Genomic DNA, 27,342 nt, shown 5'->3' with positions numbered 1-27,342 from the left:
CAAAAATCGAAAAATGTACAACAAAACAAATGAGGAACGAATGGGAGGAAACTGGAGTCAACGTCTGTGACCGAACTGTAAGAAACCGCCTAAAGGAAATGGGATTTACATACAGAAAAGCTAAACGAAGGCATCATTAACACCTAAACAGAAAAAAACAAGGTTACAATGGGCTAAGGAAAAGCAATTGTGGACTGTGGATGACTGGATGAAAGTCATATTCAGTGATGAATCTCGAATCTGCATTGGGCAAGGTGATGATCAATCAATCAATCAATCAATTTTTTTTATATAGCGCCAAATCACAACAAACAGTTGCCCCAAGGCGGAACTTTTGTTTGGTGCCATTCCAGTGAGATTTATAAAGATGACTGCCTGAAGAGAACATGTAAATTTCCACAGTCATTGATGATATGGGGCTGCATGTCAGGTAAAGGCACTGGGGAGATGGCTGTCATTACATCATCAATAAATGCACAAGTTTATGTTGATATTTTGGACAATTGAAAGGATGTTTGGGGATGATGAAATAATTTTTCAAGATGATAATGCATCTTGCCATAGAGCAAAAACTGCAAAAACATTCCTTGCAAAAAGACACATAGGGTCAATGTCAATGAGCAGATCTGATTTGATGCAGGTGTTAATTTGGGGGATGAAAATTTACAGGGTGATTCCATAATTTATTTCTCAGAATTGAGTGATTCCATATTTTTTTCCTCTGCTTGGTCTAAAAAAGTAACCGTTACTGACTGCCACAGTCTTTTTTTCTTGATTTCTTATAGTGTTTCTTAAAGCCAGAAAGTTGCCATTTGAAATGACTTTAGTTTTGTGTCATGTCTGTGATCTGCTTTTTTTCTACAAAATTAAACAACTGAATGAACATCCTTTGAGGCCGGTGATTCCATAATTTTTGCCAGGGGTTGTAGATTTTCCCAAAATAAGACATTTTTTCTTATGTAAAGAAATGCTTGACAAGATTATTTTTCTATTTACTCAAAAAGGAAATTTGTAATTCAGCGGAGAAATCTTCATTTAAAAATGACAAATTTGCAGCTAAAATTTGGCCCTCAGCGAAAACTGTTTGCACATCCGGGTCATTGCAGTGACGTCCGGCAGAAGACGGAGCGCTCACGCCTTCAGTCCGATCCCGCATTAAAATTGATTTTATCTGTTAGTAATGTTACTGTTATACACGTCCTGGTTTCAGCATCCAAAAGTAAGCTGGAATGAATGTGAGATACAGCTCTGCATGCTCAGACATCGACAGCGGGCGACGTTCTTCCCTGACGCCTCGCTCTCTGCCTCCGCTGCGCTTACTGAGACTGCGGGCTCGGTAAACGCTGAAGCGGGCCACTCACATCGCCCCCGTGTCTGCTGTGCAGCCGGCACCACGTCCCTGTCTACTGAATGGAGGTGCAGCCAACTTGGCACAAGTCCAGAGACTATGCTCACTGTTTTGATGCGGAGCGGCCGGTGACACCTGTTGCTGCAAGGACAGACTTTCCGCAGCACCGCACGTCTCAGTAATCGGAGCCGCAGAGCTCCGTGGCCGCTGAGAGAGGTTTATATCTTTTTAATGACTTGGATTCTTTGCAGGTCCCGCCTCCATACCCCACGACGGTAACACCGGAGGCGAAAGACAGTAGATTTTCAATGCGACACCACTCAATCAAACAGGCGTATGAAAAAGTCCCCAAAAATAATTTTCAAGCACAAATAAAAGAAATGTGTACTCACCAAATGTGCCGCAAGACAGTATGAAGTTTTAAAAAAGTAGATCCTTCCGTATAAGACAAGAAAAAGGTGCAGATACAAACTGACGTAAATCCACAAATTACAGTTGGCGCGCGCAATGCATGCTGGGAGAGGGTCTTTTCTCTGACGTCTCGGCGGCGTCCCGGATGTGATGACAGTTTTGCGGAGGGCTACATTTTAGCTGTAAATTTGTCATTTTTAAATGAAGATTTCTCCGTTGAATGACAGATCTGGGTTTGCAGATTTACTTTACTACATTCAGAAGGATCTTATGTGTAAATATAAGTCATTTTTTGGTCCAAAGATCTGACTTTATTTCAGTGCAGGTCTGTTTTTTTTACTTTCTTAGATATCAGTTTTTGCAGTGTAGATGCGATTTTAGGGATTTGATGATGATTTAGAATTTAAGAAAAAGTGCTCAGAAGATGATCACGAACATGACTGCTTGACAACTCTTCATGTTGAAAATGCGAATACACCGGAGCACTTAACGCGAGCCCTAACACACTGAAACACTCACACAACAAGGTACAGAAAAAGGGAAAAAACAAAACAAAACGGGATTTCGCCCATCGAGTCTTGATCACCATCCTTTCATTTGGACTCAAACATTTCACACCTTCTAATTTTGTTAAAACACCATTTTCTTAATGTTATTTGATGTACTTTTGTTACAAAACATGTACAGGCTGTTTAGAACAACAACAAAAATACAATATCCAATTTATATGCAATAGTTTTTGTTGGTTTAATAATCATCAATTTATGAACTGAATCCTCATGGAGCTTCTCTTCCGTTTGATTGTTTCAAGTCCACAGTCCCAAACGGCCTCTTGTCCATTTGGTTGTTGGTGACGGAGGTGACGTACAAATAAATACAAAGGGCAGGATGTCAAAATTTAAAAAAGAACAGAAAAATTAAAAACAAAAATCTTGATAATTTCTAACAATAAGTAGAAAGCAAGGTGTCCATCATGGGTTTCGCTCAGTTTCTTCATTCATATATATATATATATATATATATATATATATATATATGCCAAAAGTCCATTTTTGGATTCAATATAAAATGTTTAACAGTTGTCCACAGATTATAGCATAATTGTTTCAGATATATTTACTCCTTGTCACTGTTTAGTTCATGCGTTAATTCTCCACGGTGGCAGATAGCGGAAGCTGTATTGTACAGTATATATTTATGTGCACACCCGCACATTCAGCCACACTAAAACTCACATACACGCACACGCACGTACAAAAAAAAAAAAAAACACATAAAAGGCCATGCGGTCTTTTCGTTGTGTCGCCACAGTCCTCATCTCCCGTTCATCGCAAGTAGCGTCCGGTGGAAGTTTTTAGGTTTGACCGGCCAATTTTGAAATCAAAAATCTCCCATTCTGACAAAAAAATAAAGTGTGCGAAAAGAAAAATGGAAGGTGAAGAAAACTCAAAGTAAAAGTTCTATGGAAACAAAAAAACAAACAAACAAACAAACCCACAGCTGGTGAGCAGGGAAGGATCCTGATCGGCTTCAGGACTTTTGAGGAAACCCAGCAGCTAAAAGAAGTGTCCACACACTTGACTGCATTCCTCTGACCTTATAACCTTCTTAACCTTAGACCCCTGTCTGATCGAATTTCCTCTGCCTCACCCTTTTCCAGCAAGTGCCCTTTGAGATAACACACCTTCAATATGAAGATGAAGAACACACACACTGCAAAACAACTTGAGGGGAAAGAGTCCGGTCCTCACTTTCCTTTGCGTCCAAAAACGCATTTTTGTGTTTGTGTGTGCCTGTGTGGAGGCTTGTTCTTATCCTGGCGTTCCTTATCATGAATTATGTCCTTTCGAGCCGGGGTGAGGAGGGCATTTGAGGCGCAAGGTTAAGGCCATCCTCATTTAAAAACGCACATGCATGAAAGCGCCAGTCCACACCAGAGCTGGTGCAGCACGCACGGGATAGGAGTGGGATAATGCACTCTTCCTCACCTCTAAAAAAAAAAATAGTTAAAAAAAAACACTCAAAGAGCTGGATGGGAATAAAAAAAGCAAAAAAACAAAAATGACGAGGAACAAAAAACAGGGACAGCAAATGGAAGTGTTGGTGAAGTAACGCAAAAACCCCCCAAAAAAAGTAAATCAGAGGCACTGCAAGCCAGTTTGACAGCGTCCGATGGGTCAGGCAGCTCAGGTTTTCCAATGGCTCTCTCTCTGGCTCAGTTCCTTCCCCCTTTGTCTTTGTCCGTTGACTGCATCAGTCTGTATGTCGCGTCTCAGACCTGGACCGGCAGCGTTTGGTTCATCTGTAGTCTCATGTCCTGAATGCTACCGAGGATTTTCTTCTGATGGCCCGCCAACGTCACCCCTATCCGAAGCAAGTCCCTGCGGGGGCGAGGAAACAAAAAAGGAGAAGAGCGTGAGAACAGGTGTGCAGGCCGTAAAACGCAAAGTTAGGCAAACATCACATGTTGAAAGATGAAGTGCAAACTTCACCTTCACACACAAGTAAATAAAACATTCGCCAAGTGTGTGTGTGTGTGGGGGGGGGGGGGGGGGGGGGGGGATCGCCTGTAAAATGGCATCCTGGGGAGGGGCGTGTCAATAAAACGTGGACACTCATCCTGCTATAGTGACTGTTGGTGTTAATGCAACATAATTTTGTTGCCTGGCAGGTGGGTGAGGAGAGCCAAACAGCTATGATGTGATAGTTAATGATTAAAGCAAACACAGTGTAGCTGCCGGTGAGCATCTGGCAGACTTCACAGAGTCCCAACCAGGTCACCGCTTAGCCAAAGGGCCACGGACGCACAACAACAAGGTATTCAGTAGTTTCTGGGAGATATTACATTACTCAGATAAAGAACTTGTCTTTCATATTTCGGTCAATGAGAATCAGATTTCAGCTGTAGAGTTGGGCCATACGTATTTGGACAGCAACAGCTTTTTTTTTTCTTTTTTTTTTTTTTATTTGCTTGCGTACACCACCGCAGCAGAGTCGATATAAAACAATCAAGATGTGCTTCTGTTGTAAACTTTCAGATTTAATTAAAGGAGTTTTAAAAGTATATTGCTTGAACCTTTTAGAAATTATGCTAATTTTTATGCACAATTCCTCCATTTTCACAGCGTGTAGATGCTTGGACAAACTAAAGGACTACTGTCAATACAAACAATCACATTTACAGACAGTTTACTTTAGACAAGACTTGAACATTTCCAACTTTAAATGTCTTGGACTTCATATACATCAAAATTTAAGAAAATACAAGTAGTATGGTACTGCATAGTACATCTGTGTGGCGTAGGCAGTTCTCAAAAACTGTTTGACTGTGTAACAAGGAGACTAGTGAGGGAAACCATCAAGTCACCCATGACAACTCTCAAGGAAATATTGTCTTCTGTGGGTGTGATTGGAGGATGTGTTGTCTGTTGCATCACCAGTCACAGCTTCATGACAGAGTGGAACAGTGAAGTACTTACAGAAAAGAAAAGAGGTCAAATCTAGGCAAAAAGCGTCTGTGTGCCTTATGGCAAACAGAAGCTGAGATTTCATATCTCATTTTTAAGAAAATCCTTCTCTGTGCTACTCTACCCTGAAGCTGTATCACTGTTGATGCAGCAGACAGGCAGTGAATTGTGTACACGTCATCAAATCACAGCCAAAAGAAGCCAGTTTTTGTCTTGGTGGCTTCCCTCATGACACTCCAGTCGCTTGGTTTTTGAGAAGTGCCTACTCCAGACAAATTTAGGATGCAGTACTATCCTGTTTGTATTCCCTATGGATTGATGTAGATGAAGTCCAACACATGTTAAGCAACTTGGAAATGTTCATGTATCCATCCTCTGACTTGGCCTCTGAAAATAGAGGAGGTATAACCATCCTTAAAGGGTTATGCAGTATTTTTTGTTAAACCCCTTGAATTAAAGCTGAAAGTCTACAATGCAAACACATCTTGATGCTTCATTTCAACTCTATTGTGATGGTGTTCAGAAGCAAAATTACACAAATTGTGTCAATCTCCAAATAATTAACTGTATTCCAACATCTGAGGAAAGCTAAAGCAAATCAGAATCGCAAAGAGTCAGTACAGCGTTTTTAACTGGGGTTGATGGGAAGGCGGGGGGGGTGGGGGGTGGAGGTGGGTTGGTGTTGGAAATCTAAAAATGTTGACATGCTTTTGACGTTACAGCACCCTCAAAAAGCCCTGAGAGAGTGCACCTGGTTTAGCCGTCATTAGTCAGACGCTGTCATCAAATCATTATGGCTGTGTTGGTTTAACACTGTACAATAATATCATGACAACGTCTCGTTTCCGCGACCGCGCTTGAGTCTCCAAACTCTGACGCTCTGTTGCCGTCTGCATTCTCTCGGTTCAGCTTCAGGCATGCACAACTATGCCATAACCGAATATTACACTGCAGTCTCAGGGCTTTTACTGATCCACTTCACCCGCCAGCCCGCCCCTCGCAGACCAAAATGCTGCTCCTAATCCTCCATATGTGTGTACAAAATGTGCATCTCTTTTACTCACTCACAAATAAATGATGGGGTTTTTGTTTTTCTAATATTTTCACCATCGCCATCAGCGCAGCAGAAGAGGATGAAATGATAATAAATGGGTGCCATTAGAGGAATTACTGGCCATTAAGGACAACAGAGAAGCACAGAACACCACACCTGTCAGCCGAGTCAAATTGAAACAAATTACCTCCACCTCCATGCCTATTATGCAGCTAATGAGGACAATTTATTTATCATGATAATCCAAATTCATTTATTTGATCATCATTGGCCTCAAATTTCCATTACTTCCATTACATTGTTTTGGAATGGAAGTAAACAGTTTGTGAACTCAGCAGGGCGGTACGATGAGGTCACGTAGAGATGGTCGTTAAATGCAGATTTAAACAGTTTTATGGAATTAAAAAAATATGCACATCTGAACCGGTTTGAATCAAAACTCAATTTTCAAGTAATAGATATGACTACATTGATACACAGACCCCAGGATCATTTATGAACCAGAGGACTGACAGTTGTTCAAGATAGGATTTGGTCGAGTTTAGATGCTATGCTGCTACTTCCAAACGCTTGTAGAAGCTCACATGTTAGTGTGAGTCTCTTGCAAGACTTCTCATGGTAATGTTGGTGTAGCACTGCCCACTATATCTATCCATAAAGCAAGAAACATCTGTGTGTGGGTATGTGGCTCACATATCTCTCTGACTATTTGTCAGATTGACCTCAGCTTTCGGCTATGACTTGCACATAGCATGATGATGTGCATCCTTCATTATGAAATTTTTTGGGATTAATTTTCAAAACCTTTATTTTGAATAACAGTGTAAAATTTGTACTTCCAAGATGGCGTGGCCTGCTGATGTTACTAGTAGCAAAGTTAAACAACATCATATAGTTCATGTTGCTTGCACCTTTTCACAATAAAATGTTTAATGCTAGCATCCCAGCAAATACTTTTACTGTGAAAGGCATGTTGTCAGTGTTCCTTGTGAACACTTTAACTTGACTTAACACTGAGGAGACATTTGCGATAATTCATTTTTTGGTAACATCAACAAATTTTCCACTATTTATACAACGTTTCAATAAGCTGAATATAATATTATATTTTCCCACAATTTGTACATTTCATTAAGTACATAAGCTGAATAAAATCTTAGATTTGCTGTGAGTTCAAGTTGAAATAAACTGTGTTCATGAGGTGGGGTAATGATTTGTTGTTTCAAATTTCTAAATTTTGTCTGACTCTCTTCCAATAACATGGTTAATAGGAATCATTTTATTTTCATATATAATTGACAACAAAACTGATTTTTTAAAACAATATGAAATACAATATTCAAATAATAATATAATATAACATAAGTACATCTCTTTGTATATCCCACCTTCAAATACAGCCTCATACGACCAGCCATGAGAAATCTACTTAAGCTCCCAATTTTCTCTAGGAATACAAATGTCCTACAGGCACTGCACTAGTAAAAAAGAAAAACAACAAAAAACACACACACACACAAAACAGAAGCAACCTGCCTGACAACACAGGAACACAGACACAACAACAAAAAAAATCAACTGCTTGCAATCAAACAGTGAAAAGCATCAAGAAATGATGTCAAAAAAAAAAAACGTTTTCCAAGATATCTCAACAACCATTAGGGTTGGAGAAATTATTTAAAGCTTGCATCTATCAGTAAATAATTTGTAATTAACTGGTGTGAGTGACTTTATGTTGACATCAGAGAGACGTCTTATTATGATGTCATAATTGTCCAAAAAAAAACGTGTCTTCTAGGATACCTGTCCAGCCAGTGGGGATAGAGATGCGATCTGAAGCATAAATTAGTGTTGTGATATAAGGAACACCATGATGATGTCTCAGATAGTCTGAAAATTACAGGTTCTGGGTATCTGCAGTCTCATGTGTAGCTATAGAGTATGCTTTGCCCCTCTGATGCCCTTCATATTGATATGCCAGCTAAAACTACCAAAATAGTAAAATGGCCCCTATTGCTTTTGTTTTTGTGTAATATCAATTTGATGTCTAAGCCACTGGTGCGTGCACTTTCCCACATCTCATCGTTAATTTAACCACCTGACTCTTTCACCCCATCCAGGTCAATCTGTACGACACTAAAACTTGACTCCCTGCTCAACTCAACCAATCACATCAGGCCAGAACCACATCCACTCACTCTGCTGTCATCTGGGCCACTAGGTCAAAGGAAGCAAATCCAGCGTTGACAAAGTTGTCGCGGTAGCGGCTCATCTTGATGGCATCCAGCCAGTCCCCCACAGTGGTAAAAGTGGAATAGTCCGGCACGCAGCGGTCAAGCAAGGGCTGGGATACCCTACATGAGATGAGAGGGAGAGAAACAGAGAGAGAGCGAGAGAGAGAGAGAGAGGGTTAAGGTCGTCACTCTACCGCCTCTGTTGGCCAACCTCACCCCCAAAACGCCCCCCACAGAGCGCCACTCTCTCCTCCTCTCTCCTCCTCTCTCCTCTCAACATGTAAGGCGTTAATGATGTGGGGGAGGGGGGGGGTTGGGGTTGGGCGCACCTTTATTCACTGTGGCAAGACTGGCTGGAGGTGCGGCGGACGCTGCAGCTGCGACGTCCACTCAGACAGCAGAAGAGGCAAATCTCGGTTTCACATTGAATCTTGAACACTGAACGGGGCACATCGTGATTGACAAAAAGCAGCAGAGCAGATTTAAACGTTTAGAAACTGTAATCGTTTGATGGTTACGTTGTTATAGGAGCTCGTAGAGCGTTTACAAGTCACAAACACTTGTATGTGAGAGCACAAATCCCCGTCAAACCCTGGAATTGTGTGACAGGCTTCCTTCCTGTTTCATTCTTTTTCTTCTTTTCTTTCCTGTTCTTCTTGTTGTACAGTGACGCATCGGTGTGTTGCTTGGGGTATGACAAGATGAAGAAACACAAAAAACACTTGAAACCCAATCTGAGCGTTTGTGCACAGCTATACTCTCAAACCAGCCACAGATGTGGTTTACATCTGATCTGGGAGGGTTGGATTGCATGTGGTTGTACTGGTCAGCCCCCAATCTGATTTGGGTTGCATGTCAGGATGTTGTTGAAGTTGTAGACTGTGCGTTGTACGTTGTGCGTCACAACGGGGTGTGTTTGACGTGTCTTTTTAGAAAAAACAAAAACGACTTTGTGACGAGAATATTTACGGCATGTAAACACAGATGTTGCTCAGATGTGTGTGCAGTTGCATGTTGGCACCGAGTCATGACACCGCAGAGGGTGTGAATACATGCTGGGAACGGTACGCATTTTTGTGCACTGAAGGCGCTGACGTGTGCGGTGGCAGTTCGTGTGCTGGACGTGCTTGTCGACAGGAGAAGGTGCCTTCCTGAAGGCGAAGCTCCTCTGCAGATGGGTGCTGGAGATACAGAGGGCCACCTTGGGAGTTTTAATAAAATCGTTCTCCAACTGGGTGATGTGGAGTAGATGACCGAAAGAGGGGGTGGACGGGGCGATCGGAGGTGCAGGGAGGTGAAGGTGGACCGACACGGGAGGCAGCGAGCTCAGAGAAAGAGCACCACTGTCTCTCCTCCTCTCTGCTCTGTTGATCCCTGTCATCCTTTTTGATGGCATTAGATTCATTAACAATTAAAAGAGGAATGGAGGCAGAAAAGGGGGAAAAAGAGAAACAGCAGAGAGGGGAGTTAATAACAGAGATACAGAGGCTCCATTGAGTGGTGTAGATGGAGGGATTTTTAATAAGGGCTGTGCTTCAGAGCCCGAGGCCTTGGGCCATCGTTAACGCCAGACGTTGGCTTCCCTTAATGGAGTATTGTTAGTCGCTCTTCTCTAAAGTCAGCTTCAAAAAGATCCAGACCGTTGCTGGCCACATGTGATCCACAAGCACAGCAAGACAGCTGGGAAATGATGCAGTTTTTGAGGCAAGATGACTACAGAACATGCCAAAAATGATTTAGACTTGTGCAGTTTCTTCAAAGGTGGTAGGTTACTGTACGAAACTGCATTAGCCACATATTCAGAGTGTATTTTTTTTTTTTTTTTTTTACATACAGTTATTGGACAGTGAAACAACTGTTATTACACACTTTTACAATCCTTTTACACCCCAAAGAGAAAACAGTAAAAGAAAATTTCAATTTCAACTCCACTTCCACTGCAGTGGTGCACAGAGACAAAACTATAAAAAGTGTGTCACTTTCCAGCTACTTATGGACCTAACTCTATCTGTCTCATAATGTCTCTTCGCACTGGTGCCAGAGGCTGTTTTGAGTTACACATTACACCAACAAGCAGACACACAGGTTTTATGCCAGACAGTGTTTGCTAACCTCCAGCCACCCTTCACTGCCGACCGGGACGGCGGTATCGTTTCTCACTCCTCCCTCGTTAGGTTTGTCGGCAGGAGGCAACCTCTCCTCTGGCCCGTTTAAAATCTCGTTAGTGGCTAATTAAAAGGCACTCCCATCTCTTTTTTGTATCACCCTAATGGAGCTAATTAACCGCGAGCTTAATCTTCTAAGAATGTCACTGCGATGGGCAACCGAGACCCCGTTTTCCCTCAAGAGGCCAAAGCAGGATTGTCTACTCCCCTCCCTCAGGACAGAAAGACCCGAATGCAGGAACAGATAGATAGGTCACCCCTCTCTACGTGAGTCTTTGCTTGTGGATCACAGCACTAAAGCTGAATGTAGCTGTGGCAGCATTGATTGAGCTCCCCATTGGTAGTAGAATTGCTTTGTGAGCAATGCAATTTGAATTTGCATAATGGCCCTACCTCCATTTGTGGGAACTCAAGGGTTGTAGGGCAAGAAATGTGCACTTTTGTTGGCATTAAGAGACTGTTACAGTTGAATCAGAGTGACTCGTATTATCAGTGCTGATAAGGAACATTTGCACTGCGGAAATCATTATTATAGGAGCTCAGGTTCAGGTGCACACAAAATGCCTCAGCCAACACAAGTGATTTGATTCAATAAGCCAATGTGTGTGCGTGTGTGTGTCCATGTGTGTGTGTGTGTGTGTGTGTGTGTGTGTGTGTGTATGTGTGCGAATGTGTGTAAAGACACAAAGAAGAGGGATACCAATAATGCAATGACAACAATTACTGGTGTAGATGAGTCCACCTCCGCCAAGGCAAAAGTCACGTCGGAGTCCTGCATCTCCGAGACCAAGGCCAACACTGAGTTACAACAACTCGATGCCAAGGCATCTGAGGCCTCTGTGGCTGCGGATTGTATGCTGCCTTAGTATAATCGAAAATCTACCGTAGTTTCCGTGGCCCATTCCCATAGACTCGTGCCTAATTTCAAGTCATAGCCAAGTGAGTTGGAAGCATCCTTATAAAATCTTTAGTGTACTTTTGTGATTCACTGTGTTGGGATCACAAACATTCATATGTTACCCAGGCAAAGGAAGATAATAATGCTTGGGGTGTGAGAAGGCTGTTTCAGAAGAATTTTACATGCTAGTAATTGTAGACATAGTGTAATGTAGCATGTATGCATGTAGTACTAGAAAACAATGCATTCAAGCATTGCGTGCATATACCATTGTATGCATAAAGTTACCATGACGGGTGCTTTTTTGGTTTGGTGGGAAGTAAATAGTGCCAAAAATAAGTAAAAACAAGTGGCCTCGAACTGGTTTATTCTTTGAGACCACACAATGCCCAGGTTAAGGCAACAACTAAGTCATTACATAGCAAGGCCAAGGCAGAGGCATAAAAAAATCAGCCTGAAGGCTGCTCTCCAACACTGATAAACAGACATCATCGATCCATGTAAAAATCACTTATCCATCTTCTGAAACTCCACAAAGACCTCAGGTGTAAATAACCAACTGCACCACAGTCAAAAGAGGAATATTTGTAGTATCGAAAAATGTAGATGAGTGGTTCATCATCTCAGCCAACAATAACTCAAAAACAATATATGGCAATACATAGATGGGGTATTTGGCATTGTATAAGTCACCACATTGAACAAACACAAAATGAGAATGAAGTAATTGATTGGTGACAGATGGTGGTTAACTTTGAGGCATTAAATTAATTGAAAAAAAACAACTTTGTTTTGCTTATATAAAATACCACAAACCTGTCTGCCACCTGCTGAATACTCCCACCTGGTGGACAGTTCAGAAATGCACATTGACATCAAATTATGAACTGACACCAGCTGGGCAAGTTCACAAATATGCTTCTCCATCAAATTATGACTTTAATCTTTCCAGATGATCATCTGGATGAAATAAAATTAAATCAAATGAAATGATTTCTTACTACTTTTTACTCTTTGTCTTACTTTGTCTTTTATCTGTTTTATTGGTTTTAATTTTATTGTTTTTTTTTATTCATTTAGTTACAATTGGGGGTAACTTGGTGCCCATTTTTTAATTATGTAGAGCACTTTGGTTGACTGCTGTTGTTTTAAACGTGCTTTAGAAATAAAGGTTGAGTTGAGTTGGATCATACTGAAATTCATTCATTGTTTATTTTAAAAAGTTATAAACAAATCAAAGTTACAATTTGGTGTCATTATACTCTTCAACAAAGCAGCTCTTCCCTGAGCCATTTCCCACCCATCCACAAAACTTGGATTCTAATCCATTCATAACATTTTGAGATATAGTGCTGATAATTAAACCAATGCCAGTGATTAGATAAAGTCCTCAACAGAGGGAAGAATCACATTTACCATGATCTTACAGGTATATTGTAAAAATTCTACTGTGAAAGGACACGTTCACTTGACTTTCTTCAAGACTTTCTTGACTCCAGTGGTACTCAATACTAAGACATCTACTTCATGGATTCTACCTACAGAAACAAATCACATGTCCAACATCTTGTAACTGGTACTCAGTGAAACCATTCAGCTGTACCTAAGCATACTTTGAAGAGACCTAGTACCAAAGACATCTAGCTGTTGTCTTAGATCACTAGTGAGCATCCACGTCTCACAAATATACAGATCTTAGAAGCCAAGGGACATGAATGTCACTGCCGAAATGAGTAATTACCTATTCAATGCTTTCAATACATACACATCACTGAAAGGGTGGATCTTAGTTTGGTCGAGAGGAATCAGAAACCAATACAGTCTGTTTTCTCACTGAGCTTCACAAGTGCTATAAATCGGGGATTCTGTTGATTCTACAAAGGTCATAGTATTACCTCGGAAGTCAGTGATAGTCAGCCTTTCTTCGTATATTGCTTGTGATATTATTGGATTTCTTTTGGGACTATTTACTGTGAGTCATATTTGCTGTAAACAATGTCAAAAAACTACTGGAATGTCAATGACCAATGCAGGGTTGATATACCATTATATGAGAAAAAAAAATAGACCAAGCAGCACATACTTCCAAGTAGGTTGGTTCGCATTATTCCTTTGCTTGTTTCAGTGTATCATGGAGTGTATCATTTAACTCCCTGTTCACTCTCATGGATTAACATCCTTTTTTTAGGTAGGATTTCTAACAAATGAAACACTCATCAAACCTGAAAGGCTGAGAGGCTTGTTTGGTAACAAGGTTTTTATATGACTGGGATTGTAAAACAGAAACTTATTTTTTAATGTGTCCAAGAAACTCTATTAGGACTCACCCGGAGGACTGTGTGCTGTTCGTGACCACCTTGAGGCTGGCAGCATTGCGGATAAGCTTATCCAGCGTGGCCACAATCTGGGTGAATTTAGGTCGTAGGTTCCTCTCCTTCACCCAACAGTCCAACATGAGCTGGTGAAGCGCTGTGGGACAGTCCATAGGCGGAGGCAGTCGGTAATCCTGCTCCACGGCGTTTATCACCTGAAAAAGAAATCATCATCATTTGTAATCACCAAGTCTGGTTTCGAGCAGCAGCCTCAACCTGGCTTCAAAAAGGTCAAAGAGGGTGCAACTGCAGGCTCCCCCTCAATGCAATAAAAACTACACCCTCTCGACCCTATATGGCATGAGTTTGAAAACGCTTGTCTGGCGGAGGGTGAATGACACGAAGAGCGATGGAAAATCAAGAGGAAGAATGAGTGAAATTAAGAGTCATACATCAGTAGGAAGACAGGCTTCAGTCAGAATGAAGTGATAGATTAGGGGAGGTGATGGTCTAGTGCAGGGGTAGGCAACCTGTTCCAGAAAGAGCCATGAGGGTGCAGGTTTTCTTTGCAGCCACTGACTCCACCAGGTGATTTCACTGATTAACTGATTCCATCTGCTCAAAGTGATATTAATCAGTAAAATCACCTGGTGGAGTCAGTGGCTGCAAAGAAAACCTGCACCCTCATGGCTCTTTCTGGAACAGGTTGTCTACCCCGGTCTAGTGGTTAAGCATGCTTGAGACCAAAGGATCTTCAGTTCAAATCCCAGCCTGACTGGAAAATCACTAAGGGACCTTGGGCAAGGTCCTTAATCCCCTAGTTGCTCCCGGTGTGTAGTGAGCGCCTTGTATGGCAGCACCCTGACATCGGGGTGAATGTGAGGCATTATTTGTAAAGCGCTTTGAGCATCTGATAGAGATGGAAAAGGGCTATATAAATGCAGTCCATTTACCATAGATGTGAGAGAGTGTTTATACAAATATGTAGGACAAGTGGCATCTCACTATTTCAAAGGGGGCATATTGTGCATACATACTGTTGTTATCTACTGTTTCCGGTTAAACAGTTGAGTTGTGTTGAGGCCTCAAACAAAATCCTCATAGACCTACAATTATTTGTCTTTGTATGTAGAAACTCTGCATACATAAGGAACATTTATGCCTCGAATGATTCATTATATATTTTTGTTACGTGTTACACGTCCATACTTGGATGCCTGCTTGCCTGTTAGATCCACCCACTCAGCGACTTTGCACTCTGTGAGACATTCCTTTTTATATAATGCCTGAATAGATTCTTATCATTTGACTGGAGGTTTGTATGTCACGTGATATTAATCATTCGTCCCATTTACCATTGTGCTCCATTTACCGTGCAATTTTGGTTCCATTTAGCGTCCAAATTTGGTTCCAGCTGATTTGCACCATTGCACGCTGCGACCACCGCAGGCGCACACCAGCGGCGATGGCACTCTGCTTAAAAACAAACATGGCGGGAGCTTATTGACACTGGTCATTCTTCTAACACAAATAAACAAATCCAGTATGCTGTAAGCCATGTAGAGGAATTTGCAGTATTCACTGGGATGTCTCTAGGTGAAGTGGAACTGCTGTCGGATGAAGAGCTCGACACATTCCTGTCACAATTTTTTTGATAGACTGAGGAAAGCAGACGGCAGTCTGTACACAAATACAGTGCACGGCATCGGCTATGGACTACACTGTCAGGGTTGTTTTTGAACAATCTGACTGTTTTTGCAAGTTGAGTGAGAACAATTTTGGATTGGACTCCTATTTAAAATTCATGCTGGCCTGTTTGGAACCTGTTTACGTCAAGGGACAAGTAATGCACAACAAAATGTTAGTCCCTTTTTCTTGTTTATAAATTAATAAAATTTCAAATGACAAGGGTCTGTTTTAGCTGTTATATAAAACAAATAATGAATGTTTTTTCAATTGTTCAATGGAAAAAAATATTTAATTCAGTGCAAGATGGAATGTTCCATTCAACTTGGCTGTGCCTCGTTGAATGGAACATTCCATCTTTCACCTCATGAAATATTCTTAAAATTAAAATCATAAACATTAATTATTTGTTTACCACTTATGCAAGTCTTATTTTAGGGAATGGGTGCATTTGAGGTGCATAACCTCAGAGTCTATGGGGTATTTTGAGGTATTCCGTCATTGTGCTATTGTCATATTTTAGCCATGTAGAGATTTTCAAAATGTTTGAAAATTGTTTGTTCTCTCACAAATTTTGGTAATCTGTTATATTTCCATGGAGCCTGTAATGTTATCGCACGATGCGGCATTACCATGGGATTTTCTCGATTGTGCTAAAGGTTACTCTAGGCATCTTTTGGCTGTTTGTATACATGGGATTGGCATGAAACTGCTCATTAAATTTGGTTGTAGCTGACATAAATCCAACCCCTGGCGACTGAATACTGACCATAATCAAATACACTATATGACCCCTTCCCCTGAGACAGACACTTAATATCTACAGTAACATTTTCTTATTCAAAATCACAACAGTTGAGAAAAATCATTTTCCATGCTGATTCAACTTCCCGCCAACCCTCGTGTCCAGCTTACATCCTGATTGCTCATGTCCCAGTACGGCCGCTCGCCATACGACATGACTTCCCACATGACAATGCCGTAGCTCCACACGTCGCTCGCTGAGGTGAACTTCCGATAGGCAATCGCCTCGGGAGCTGTCCAGCGAATGGGGATCTTTCCTCCCTGTGGATATGCGAATGAGTAGGTGAGCATGAAATACTGGGAGGATGGAGCACAGACACAGAGTCACAGACATACAAGAGGAAGAGAGAGGGTGAGAAAAGCAGTCCGAGACAGTGTCGATGTACAACACAACAGTGCATGCTTGAGATCCACAACAACACAAACACAAGTTTAATACCACAGTTACAAAAACGATATGCACAAACAGGATATTAAAAGTGCTATAATTTGAACTTTAACATCAATATATCATCATTAAGCTCCCATATTCTTTTTTAATTTGAGCTAATAATGACAGATTATTGGTAAAGCTTCCAGAGACTCGTCATCACTTTATTCTCTGTGTAACTATGTTTGTAGGTATGTATGAAGACAGCAACATATCGTATTAAGAATGTCTCATCTGACCTTGATCAAACATGGAGTGTATATTTTGATTTCATTTCTTTCCTTTTAACAGTTATTGTGATTCCTTCTGATATCAAGTCAGAACCTGAAGTGGTAAGGTACAGCTGGGGATGTAAATACTGGCAATAGATGGAGGATTTGTAAAGGCAGTTGGGGACTACTGATGTACCGCAATGTGAGCTTGGCAAGGGCGTAGGTTTGGTCTCAGCTTTGGTAGGGACAATACCACACACCCCACCCGGCCCCCCTGCTCACCACCATCACCCCCTAACCCACTCATACCATTAGACGCACAAGTACAGCATAATACATAACATATGACGACATAATGCTGAATAATTTAACACTTTATTTACAATATTAAGTGTGTAGGCAAACAAACAAATAGCTTAAATAACAAAATTGCACCCAAAATCATGAATCTATTCTATAGGCCTACACCTGAGAGAACAAGACAACAAAAAAAAATACTTGTGGAGCTAACAAAAAAAATAAGTTTTTGCAAACAAGATGTATAATCTATTCTCTTCATCAATAATGCAGTTGTAGGTATCTGGCAACCTAATTTGCCAAAAAAAAAGGGATTTCCAATGATATATGGTGTATTACGGTAAACGTAAGCCTGTGATGTCATAACACAGAGGAAAAACACGGAAGTTTCACACTAGTGCGCCGCTGATTCTCATTACCGTAAGTTCTCATGTAAGCCCTCACGCTGAAAATTTCAACACTGACAGCAAGCCAAGAACCCGTGCTTTCCAACAGTGTGCTATATGTTGCATATATTACAGTAAAGTGCGTTCGGTGACTTTTGAAACGAGGGAAAAGTATGAAAAAGAGCGCAAAAGTGACAGAAAAGTACATAGACAGACAGCAAACATAAATGTAGTATTTTTTGAAGAAAAGGCAGGGTGTTAGTGTCATTTGTGAAGGTGTGTGTGCGTGTTTGTGTGGGTGTGCAGTTTATTTTAAGTGTGGCGCACAGCATTGTTCGCAACCCCTCCCCGCTGCCCTTCTTGTTTTTCTGCACCGGAGCAGTGTTGCCAGATATGAAATATGAAACTATCGTACCAAAACCTCAAAATTATCGTATTTTGGGAGAAATTATCGTACACAAACAAAACGCATACAACGTAGCTATTTTAGCGTTTTTTTTTTAATTTACAAAGAATTTTATGTCACATTTTTAAACAGTAATTATATTAATGGGGAAACTATGGCACAAAAAGAACGCAAATGCACAAGCAAATGCACTACCAGACTGTGAAGTAACACAAACGTGTTAATTACCAGACTAGAAAGAGTCGAATTCAACCTTGAGGTCGCTGTCGTCATCCGATGCCATGGCCACTTGTGCAGATTTTGTTGAACACAGAAAAAATGTTGACACCTCCATAAGGAACTTGAACTTTTTTTATTTTTCTTGTATATCTCTTTGCTCTTGTGTTTTGTTCGTTTGTTACTGCATTTGTTGAAATACAGTTTCGAAAAAAAAAAAAAGATGTTGGTTGGGGAATCTTCCTGTCCTGTCCTGCAGAGATTGGATGGGAACTCATTACTTTGTATGGGGAGGGGGCGGGCTTTCAAATGACTGTCCCGGCAGCCCAAAGCCAGCAGCAGCCCTGTGTGTGTTGTGTCTTTGATGCCGCCTGAGTGCAACGCCTGCAAAATGATTCTTGGGTGTCAGAGAGAGATGCGTGTTTGGGCAACCAACTGAAATTATCGTACATATTGGGTTTTTTCCCATTATAGATCGTACATCGTACAGATGGCAAAACTATCGTACAAATACAATAATTATCGTACATCTTGCAACACTGCACCAGAGCCACCCATCCTCTGCGCTCCGGGACCTCCCACTTTACAAATTAAGCACTGCCTGCCATGAGATGCGCTTTGTTTACGTCCATGTGAGAAGAACGTGAGCCAATGAAATTGCAACATGGGTAACCCTGTCATTCTGGCACGTCGAAAACACAAAACGTGACGACTAAAATTATAGTATCGAGTTCGCAAAAAAATAGTGAATGATTTTGTTATATAAACAAAAATGCTAAATATTGGTGGGGACTATTTTGCCATCCCAAAATATTGGTTGTGACTTGTCCCTATGGTCCATATGCAAACCTACGTCCCTGGAGCTTGGCATATCATAAATCAATCAATCAATCAACTTTTTTCTTATATAGCGCCAAATCACAACAAACAGTTGCCCCAAGGCGCTCCATATTGCAAGGCAAGGCCATACAATAACCATGAAAAACCCCAACGGTCAAAACGACCCCCTATGAGCAAGCACTTGGCCACAGTGGGAAGGAAAAACTCCCTTTTAACAGGAAGAAACCTCCAGCAGAACCAGGCTCAGGGAGGGGCAGTCTTCTGCTGAGACTGGTTGGGGCTGAGGGAAAGAACCAGGAAAAAGACATGCCGAGAAGGGGGGCAGAGATCGATCACTAATGATTAAATGCAGAGTGATGCATACGGAGCAAAAAAAGAAAGAAACAGTGCATCATGGGAACCCCTCCACAGTCTACGTCTAAAGCAACATAACTAAGGGATGGTCCAGGGTCACCCGATCCAGCCCTAACTATAAGCCTTAGCGAAAAGGAAAGTTTTAAGCCTAATCTTAAAAGTAGAGAGGGTATCTGTCTCCCTGATCTGAATTGGGAGCTGGTTCCACAGGAGAGGAGCCTGAAAGCTGAAGGCTCTGCCTCCCATTCTACTCTTACAAACCCTAGGAACTACAAGTAAGCCCGCAGTTTGAGAGCGAAGCGCTCTAATGGGGTAATATGGTACTACGAGGTCCCTAAGATAGGATGGGACCTGATTATTCAAAACCTTATAAGTAAGAAGAAGAATTTTAAATTCTATTCTAGAATTAACAGGAAGCCAATGAAGAGAGGCCAACACCTGCTAGTCCCCGTCAGTACTCTAGCTGCAGCATTCTGAACCAACTGAAGGCTTTTTAGGGAACTTTTAGGACAACCTGATAATAATGAATTACAATAGTCCAGCCTAGAGGAAATAAATGCATGAATTAGTTTTTCAGCATCACTCTGAGACAAGACCTTTCTGATTTTAGAGATATTGCGTAAATGCAAAAAGGCAGTCCTACATATTTGTTTAATATGCGCTTTGAATGACATATCCTGATCAAAAATAACTCCAAGATTTCTCACAGTATTACTAGAGATCAGGGAAATGCCATCCAGAGTAACGATCTGGTTAGACACCATGCTTCTAAGATTTGTGGGGCCAAGTACAATAACTTCAGTTTTATCTGAGTTTAAAAGCAGGAAATTAGAGGTCATCCATGTCTTTATGTCTGTAAGACAATCCTGCAGTTTAGCTAATTGGTGTGTATCCTCTGGCTTCATGGATAGATAAAGCTGGGTATTATCTGCGTAACAATGAAAATTTAAGCAATACCGTCTAAAGACATCAGTTTTCATCGAACCCTAGTAAAGCTGGACTTACATAAAGCTGGACTTACATAAAGCTGGAGTTACATGAATAACTGGAGATCTGGTAGCAAACAAGAGCCTGTACAATTCTGGATAATGTTAAAGGCCTAGAATTTGGTTCTGAGAATTTAACGGTGCACTTTTGAAATTCTACAATATAGATAAAATATTGAACTTTCTAATTTTATCAATTTTCATTATTTTTTAATTTTATTTTAATGATTTTCTACATTGGAAAACCTTGAAATGTCTTTATATTCACATAATCATTCTTCTCATAAGACACTGTGAGTACATGTTGGTGTCTTGAACCATAATATATCAGTAAATTCTACCTCACAAGTTTTTGAGTAATTTTACAACAATCAACACACGCATGGAAATACAGCATAGTAAATCTTTTATCTTTTTTCCTTGAAAAATGATAGATTATGGGGAAAAGCAACAGGTGATATATATATATATATATATATATATAATTTTTTCCTATTCTTGTTCTCCAGCAATGCTGACACATATGGGTGGAGGTATTTTTTTTATATATATATTTATGTATTTCCCCAGAACAGTTGTGTCGTGTGGGAAAAGACTTGACAAAAACAGCACCGTTGTCGATTTTATGTATGACAGGAACTAAATTTGAAAATGATTGATTGATGTTTCGTATAGCACCTTTAAATATCAATTTCAACATGAATATGCTGATAATCTCGCACACACACATACAGATTTACACCTTCACTCACCAGTGAGCTGGTGTAGGTGGGATCATTGGGGTCATCCTCCAGGAAACGGGACAAACCAAAGTCCGAGACCTTACACACCAGATTACTGTTGACCAAGATGTTACGTGCAGCCAAGTCTCTGTGCACATAGTTCATGTCTGACAAGTACTTCATGCCGGATGCAATCCCACGGAGCATTCCAACCAGCTGAATCACTGTGAACTGCCCATCATTAAGCTAGTAAAGGAAGACAGAGAAGTGCAGACTAGATTTCAGATCAAGGATGTACAACCAAAGGACTCTTATTCTCCCTGTCTTGTGTTTGTGTTTTCTTTTCATTGTTTGTTTCCATATACTACCCTCAGTATCTCATCTGAAACTTTCATTCGAATATAGATCTTTTTTTTTTAACTAACTCTTTTCTACCTGTCCCCCACTCTCTCTCTGTCTCCGTGTATTACTGTTTGCTTGCTGGCAGACAGCGCATGACGTGACTTTGAGACAGTGATTCATTGGAGACTGAGCTCTCTGCAAATGTCACCAGTTGCCTGAATGCACTATATGTCAGATTTGCACAGTAGACCCTGCAGTAGAGCTTAAGATAGACCTTTTACAACTCCCAGAAAAAGTGAGATAGGTAATCGCCACTTCAAGCAGATTTGGTTAGCTTTATCTTCTGAGTGGTGGTGCTTTGTTGATAAGATCACATGTGTCATAGGGAGTATGTGCTTTCTTTCTCACCCTCAGAAATGAATCCAGTGCTCCATTCTCCATGAACTCAGTCACAATCATGACGGGGCGACTCTTGGTAACCACACCTTCGAGGCGAATAATGTTGGGGTGGTCAAACTGGCCCATAATTGATGCCTCAGACAGGAAGTCTCGCCTTTGGCGGTCGGTGTAACCCACTTTCAGGGTTTTGATGGCTACAATGATCTCCCGACGGCCCGGCAGCTTGAGGCGACCCCGGCAAACCTCCCCAAACTCTCCTGTGAGAGCCCAGGTGAGACAGCCAGAGAAACAGCCAAAGAGGGAGACAAGATAGGGATGATGGAAGAGTGGAGGAGAGTGAGGGAAAAACAGGGGAGAGGGGACAGTTAACTGGTTAGAACCAAGGAACCAGGGAAGGGTAGCAGGAAGGAAACTACATGAATCCAGGACTTTTGAGTGGTGTTTTGTAATTTTGGTGACAAGTGTGTACTGTGATGGGTAAGGTGCGAGATGTAAAATGCTAAATATCTGAATGTATAATTTAGAAAAAAGGTTGAGAAGTGATGGGGTGGATAGGAGAGGAGGTGCAAGGACAGGGAGTGATGTGGGGTGTGGCTATGCTTCGGAGGATGTAGCATAGCGGGCGCAGGAGGAGGAGATAGGAGGAGATAGAAGCTTGGGTGTTCTCAACGTTGTGGACGATGTACATTTAAAATCTACATCAAGTGTGTGCAAGAAAAAGTTCAATCAATGTGATGTGTTCAAAGGTAACAGGAAAAGGAAAAAAAAATCAAGGAAGAGAGGAGAGGGGATGGAGGGATGGATTGAGAAAGGAGTACATGATGAAGAGGGGACAGGAAGGACAGGGTTGAGGGTTTGTCACTTAAAAGGCGAATGCTGGGAAGCGATTGGAGTCAAGAAGTAGCCTCTGCAGTGGAAGAGCTGTTGTAGTAGTAGCAGTAGTAGTAGTAGTAGTAGTAGTAGTAGTAGCGGTAGCAGTAGCAATGGTAGTAGTAGCAGGACCAGTAGCAGGGACTCCCATCTCTGCCATCACAACATCCTCCATTTGGGCTCAGATACAAAGTTAGCAAACTCAACCTCATTTGGCACAGTCCTGTAGCTTTTGAGCAGAGATGTTACTATCAAACACATTAGTATTAATTTACTTTATAATAAATCCAAAGATACAGACGGTTCCACCAGGACAGGACAACCACAGAGTTTGAGGGATAAGTGCTAGGGGCAAGGGTCAGGGACAGCTGAATTGGAGATTGCTGAAACCTGGAGTTGATAAAAAGCATTTAAAATGTTTCACCCCATGTGGACAGGATTGATATTTCAAGGGGACATTGATGATAAATACTAACCATGATCCTCATTTGATGACTTGTAATTTTGAAGAGCAACTGGATAACAACTGGAATTGCTTCAGAAAGGTGCAAACAGACTTCATTTTCTCTACATGACCGCACATAACGTGTGATGTATCCTAAAATCATTAACAATGTGTTTGCCAAAAGAAAAACACTACAGCAAGGTGCAATACCAACATCAAACACGGAGTGCATCCATGCCAGAAGATGTCATGATGGAAGGACTATTCCCCCATTCATTCATTACTCAATCTGGATTTCTCAGAAGTCCTATATATGCCCTGAGCCCAGTTGGGGCCAGTGCTTCTCTCTGGATTCCATAGTCTGAAGCAGATGAGAGTCTATGATTCCCCCTGGACAGGACGCCAGTATGATGCAGGTCATTGTCCCAGCTTAAGCTGGTATGCATTTACAACTGGGTGAACTGAGACAATGCACATTTAATGTCCTGTCCAAGTATGGGATTCAAATCCAGGTCTACATATTGGCAGGCCAGCTCCTTAGCGACTGAGCTACCTGCTCTACTCTGGACTCAGAAATATAAAATAGATCATAAAAGCTAGAATTCCATGTCAAGAGCTCTGTTAATTCCAAGTACAAGCACATATGAAGTCACATTCACCACAGCTGCATAAACAGTGAAAGGTAAGAACGTTTAGATTTAAGTTTTTAAATTTTAAACCTCTTTAATGTATTTTCTGTGTGAGTTTTTGGATAGATAAAAAGTACGGGTTTAAGCAAAAGCTAGAAGCTAGCTGGTCAGCTAGCTAGCTAAAACGCTGGCTTAGATGCAGCTATCCATGTTCTCCGACTGTATGAACTTGAATAGCAGGATGCATAAAATGATTTGACTTGACTAAAATCAAAAAACAGCATAAATTGTGTTGTAAAACACAGCCAATGAAGTGCTATTCTATCATCTTGTGGATTAATAGCTTCGTACAAGGTGTACAAGCAAATGTGAAAAGACACAACAACTTGTATTTTGCATTATATCATGGAGTGAAACTGAATCATATTTGAGCCTGTATGCATTTAAAAGTCTGAGATATATAAAATATATTAGATAGATATATTCTACAGTCTATACATCAGGTTTGTGGTGGCGCAAGCGGTAACTATGCTTGGCTCTAGTCCTAAAGTTTCCACGTTCAAGGTTACCACTGCCCCAATTCTTTTACCACTTCTCCTTGCACATCTGGAGTTGTTTCAGGAAGCACATCCAGTGTAAAATTTGTACCAAATCAACAAGCAGATCCATACTACATGCTCAAAAATGAGCTGCTGTCTCAACGAGAAAAAGTGATGCAACAATTTGCATTAATTTTATCCGAGGCCATCAAATATGGCCATCGGTTATTGTGAAGGCTTTTTGTCCATCCACCTACCAATGTTCAGCATAAGTCCAGCCCTATTACTGCCAGCAAGTCCCTTCGGCTGCTCCCTTGTTTGCACTCGGGGTCGCCACAGCAAATACAAGGTGGATCTGCATGTTGAATTGGCACAGGTTTTACGCCGGATGCCCTTCCTGACGCAACTCCACATTACATGGAGAAATGTTGAAATTCACAGGAAAAATTATTGGGACGCAGACCTTGGACAAGCTCAAAGATAGTTAACCTTGATGTATTTTAAGAGGTTAAAATGTCACATTCTGTTTCAATCTGAACCATTTTGTGTTTGAGTGACGTGGGTGACAGCCAATCAGAACAGAGCTACACTGTGACGTCAGTTGCTGGTCTCTTCAAAACTGATTCATTTTGTGTGTTTATATACGTTTCTCATATATTATGTAAAAGCTAGTGAGAAATAAACACTTCTAAAAGTGAAAACACTATTTTTGTAACCTGATAACACCTCTGGAAGGATTTACAAACCATTTAGCATTAGCATGGTGACATCACGGGCTGCTAGCTAGGTGGAAACTCTGTTTTGTTTATGTGTAAATATAACCTCATAACACCTCTGAAGTGATTTATAACACATGTAGCGGATGTCAACATTAGCAGACGTTAGCATGCACACTAATGTCCGCTAATGCTAACATCTGGTAACTCAAAGCTAACTTGCTATCAGTTAAATTTGTCTTAATAAGACCTGCAAATGCACAAAGGGTGAGCTGCAAACATTCTTTGATTTGTACAACTTCCACGCTAGTCAAAAGCTTGTAGAAACACACACGACAAGCCTCCTGTAGATGCCATTAAAACATAAATATTGTTTATGATTGATGGATTGATTGATAGAGGGGTAAGACAATAGGATGTTAATAATTACTTAAACAACTTCAAATTATAAAGAACACAATGTTCATATGGCTGAGGGTATTTTAGTATTGCATTATTTTGTTAAAGTTATTTCAACTTAAGTAAAGTTATTTCAATGTAACTAGAGAGGCCTTGTGGCATCAACTCAGTTGAAAGTTGAAATAACTGAGTTTAAATAACTTTCAAAATCTATGCAAATTGTTACATCAGTTTTCTCGTTTAGACAGCAGTTCTTTTTTTAGAGTGTACATCTGCTGGCACTGACCCCGAGTACAAATGGAAGAAGCCAAAAGCAAGACTATTCATGAAGTTTGACACAAAACTTTGAAACGTATTACAGATCTAACATACTTCTGGAAAAACAGCAATTTTCATAAATGGCATTTTTCATGCATAAATACTTAAAAATGGATTTGATCTCGGCTGGGTTTAAAAGTAAGAAAAGTAAGAAGTGCAGTATCAAATATAAAATAATAATAATAATAATAATAATAATAATAATAATAATAATAATAATAATGCAATTGTGGTAAAGCAAAAGCAGTCACATATGCACTTCGAGTTAGAATGAGTCCTCTATTAAATCACTGTATCTCCCCTTCAAAAATAAATCCCGTCTTTATGGGGCTTTAGTGATGTATCCTCGAATGTCTGTTTTAATTAGATTCACAAAGGTGTTTTTAATTAGTTGGAGCTGAGTGCTGTGTCATACTTATTTAAAATACGTAAATCAGTTTCTTTTCACAGCATATCTCCTGTTCGAGGACTTTGAGGACATGGGTGAAACAATAAACACTCACCACATGGAAAGTGTATTTAAACTACTGTACAAACAGTGCAAGGGTGCTAGTACTGTGAGTCAAGCTTCCTTAGAGAAGACAAAGCTAGTAATGCCTACACAGAGGAGAGGGGTGAAGACAACTGTAAGACTGGAAAGCGGTTCCTAAGAGGTGGCGAGTGGAGTAACGAGGGGAGCAAGGAGAGGGCTAGCAATGAATTGAGTGAAAGTACCGCTTGGCGTGAAGTCCTCTAGCGGTATGGCCTGGAGGTGACTAGCAGTCTTCCCCCTGTAGCTCAGGAGCTTTGGTGGGTTACCTGCGCCAATGACTTCCTCGATCTTCACGCAGGAGACGTCAATCTCCTTGGCAAACTCGCGCACGGCCTCGTTGGGGTCCTCGTAGGTGAAGGGGTCAATGTAGACCTTCATTCCCGGCGTCACTATGGGGGATTCAGTGGCAAGAACAGGAACGTGAATCAATGCCGCCAAACACAAATCTCAGCGTCAGTGCAAAAGTAAGTTTAATCTAAACACAAGTGCCTCTTCATGCATGTGTGGACAAAATGTGCGACACACATCACTTGATGAGATACTGGGATTGTGCTCATTACATTGAAGTCAAAGAACACTGACTGTGCTGGAATGTGGACGATGTGAAAGGCAGTGGATCTCAGCAAAGACACTTACTGTACTGCTGCAGTTTCTCTGTGTACTCAGATTCTGAACCGTTCCTCTGCTTTCTGCGGACAAAGATAAAAAAAACAACCTGAGTCACGTGGACATCCATAAAGCACAGTGCAATACTGTAAAGTAGCACATTAAGGAAATGATTCCTGATAACATCTAAAGACTACGCATATCCTGAGACACTTTCATGCTGGAACATGCCAAGAAAAATGTGCCGTGTGTGTGTGTATGCATGTTCTAGCACGTAGATGTTTGAATGCTGAGGACCCCAGTGGCTGGAGAAGGCCAA

General features: G+C 41.0%; 1 protein-coding gene across 9 annotated transcripts in view; it reads right to left on the bottom strand.

Annotated features, from left to right (window-relative positions):
• Window positions 1-2,384: 2,384 nt before the first annotated feature.
• Window positions 2,385-27,342, bottom strand: part of LOC117518764 (ephrin type-B receptor 3-like) — a 130,080-nt gene continuing 105,122 nt past the window's right edge. Inside the window, exons 9-16 of one of the 9 annotated variants that reach the window (XM_034179987.1) lie at window positions 27,054-27,106; window positions 26,600-26,806; window positions 21,979-22,226; window positions 21,259-21,474; window positions 16,491-16,676; window positions 13,905-14,104; window positions 8,479-8,634; window positions 2,385-4,140 (exon numbers count right to left, since the gene is read on the bottom strand). In XM_034179987.1, coding sequence (XP_034035878.1) covers window positions 4,032-4,140; window positions 8,479-8,634; window positions 13,905-14,104; window positions 16,491-16,676; window positions 21,259-21,474; window positions 21,979-22,226; window positions 26,600-26,806; window positions 27,054-27,106 — 1,375 coding nt within the window. In that variant the 3' untranslated portion in view covers window positions 2,385-4,031. Of the gene's footprint in view, window positions 4,141-8,478; window positions 8,635-13,904; window positions 14,105-16,490; window positions 16,677-21,258; window positions 21,475-21,978; window positions 22,227-26,599; window positions 26,819-27,053; window positions 27,107-27,342 lie in introns of all 9 variants that reach the window. The other 8 variants (XM_034179986.1, XM_034179990.1, XM_034179988.1 and 5 more) reach the window with 8 other exon arrangements.

The sequence above is a fragment of the Thalassophryne amazonica genome, chromosome 10 (genome assembly GCF_902500255.1).
Source record: "Thalassophryne amazonica chromosome 10, fThaAma1.1, whole genome shotgun sequence".
In the NCBI taxonomy this organism is placed as follows: Eukaryota; Metazoa; Chordata; class Actinopteri; order Batrachoidiformes; family Batrachoididae; genus Thalassophryne; species Thalassophryne amazonica.
Note: the sequence above shows the minus strand (reverse complement) of the source record. Positions and strands in the feature narration are given on the sequence as shown.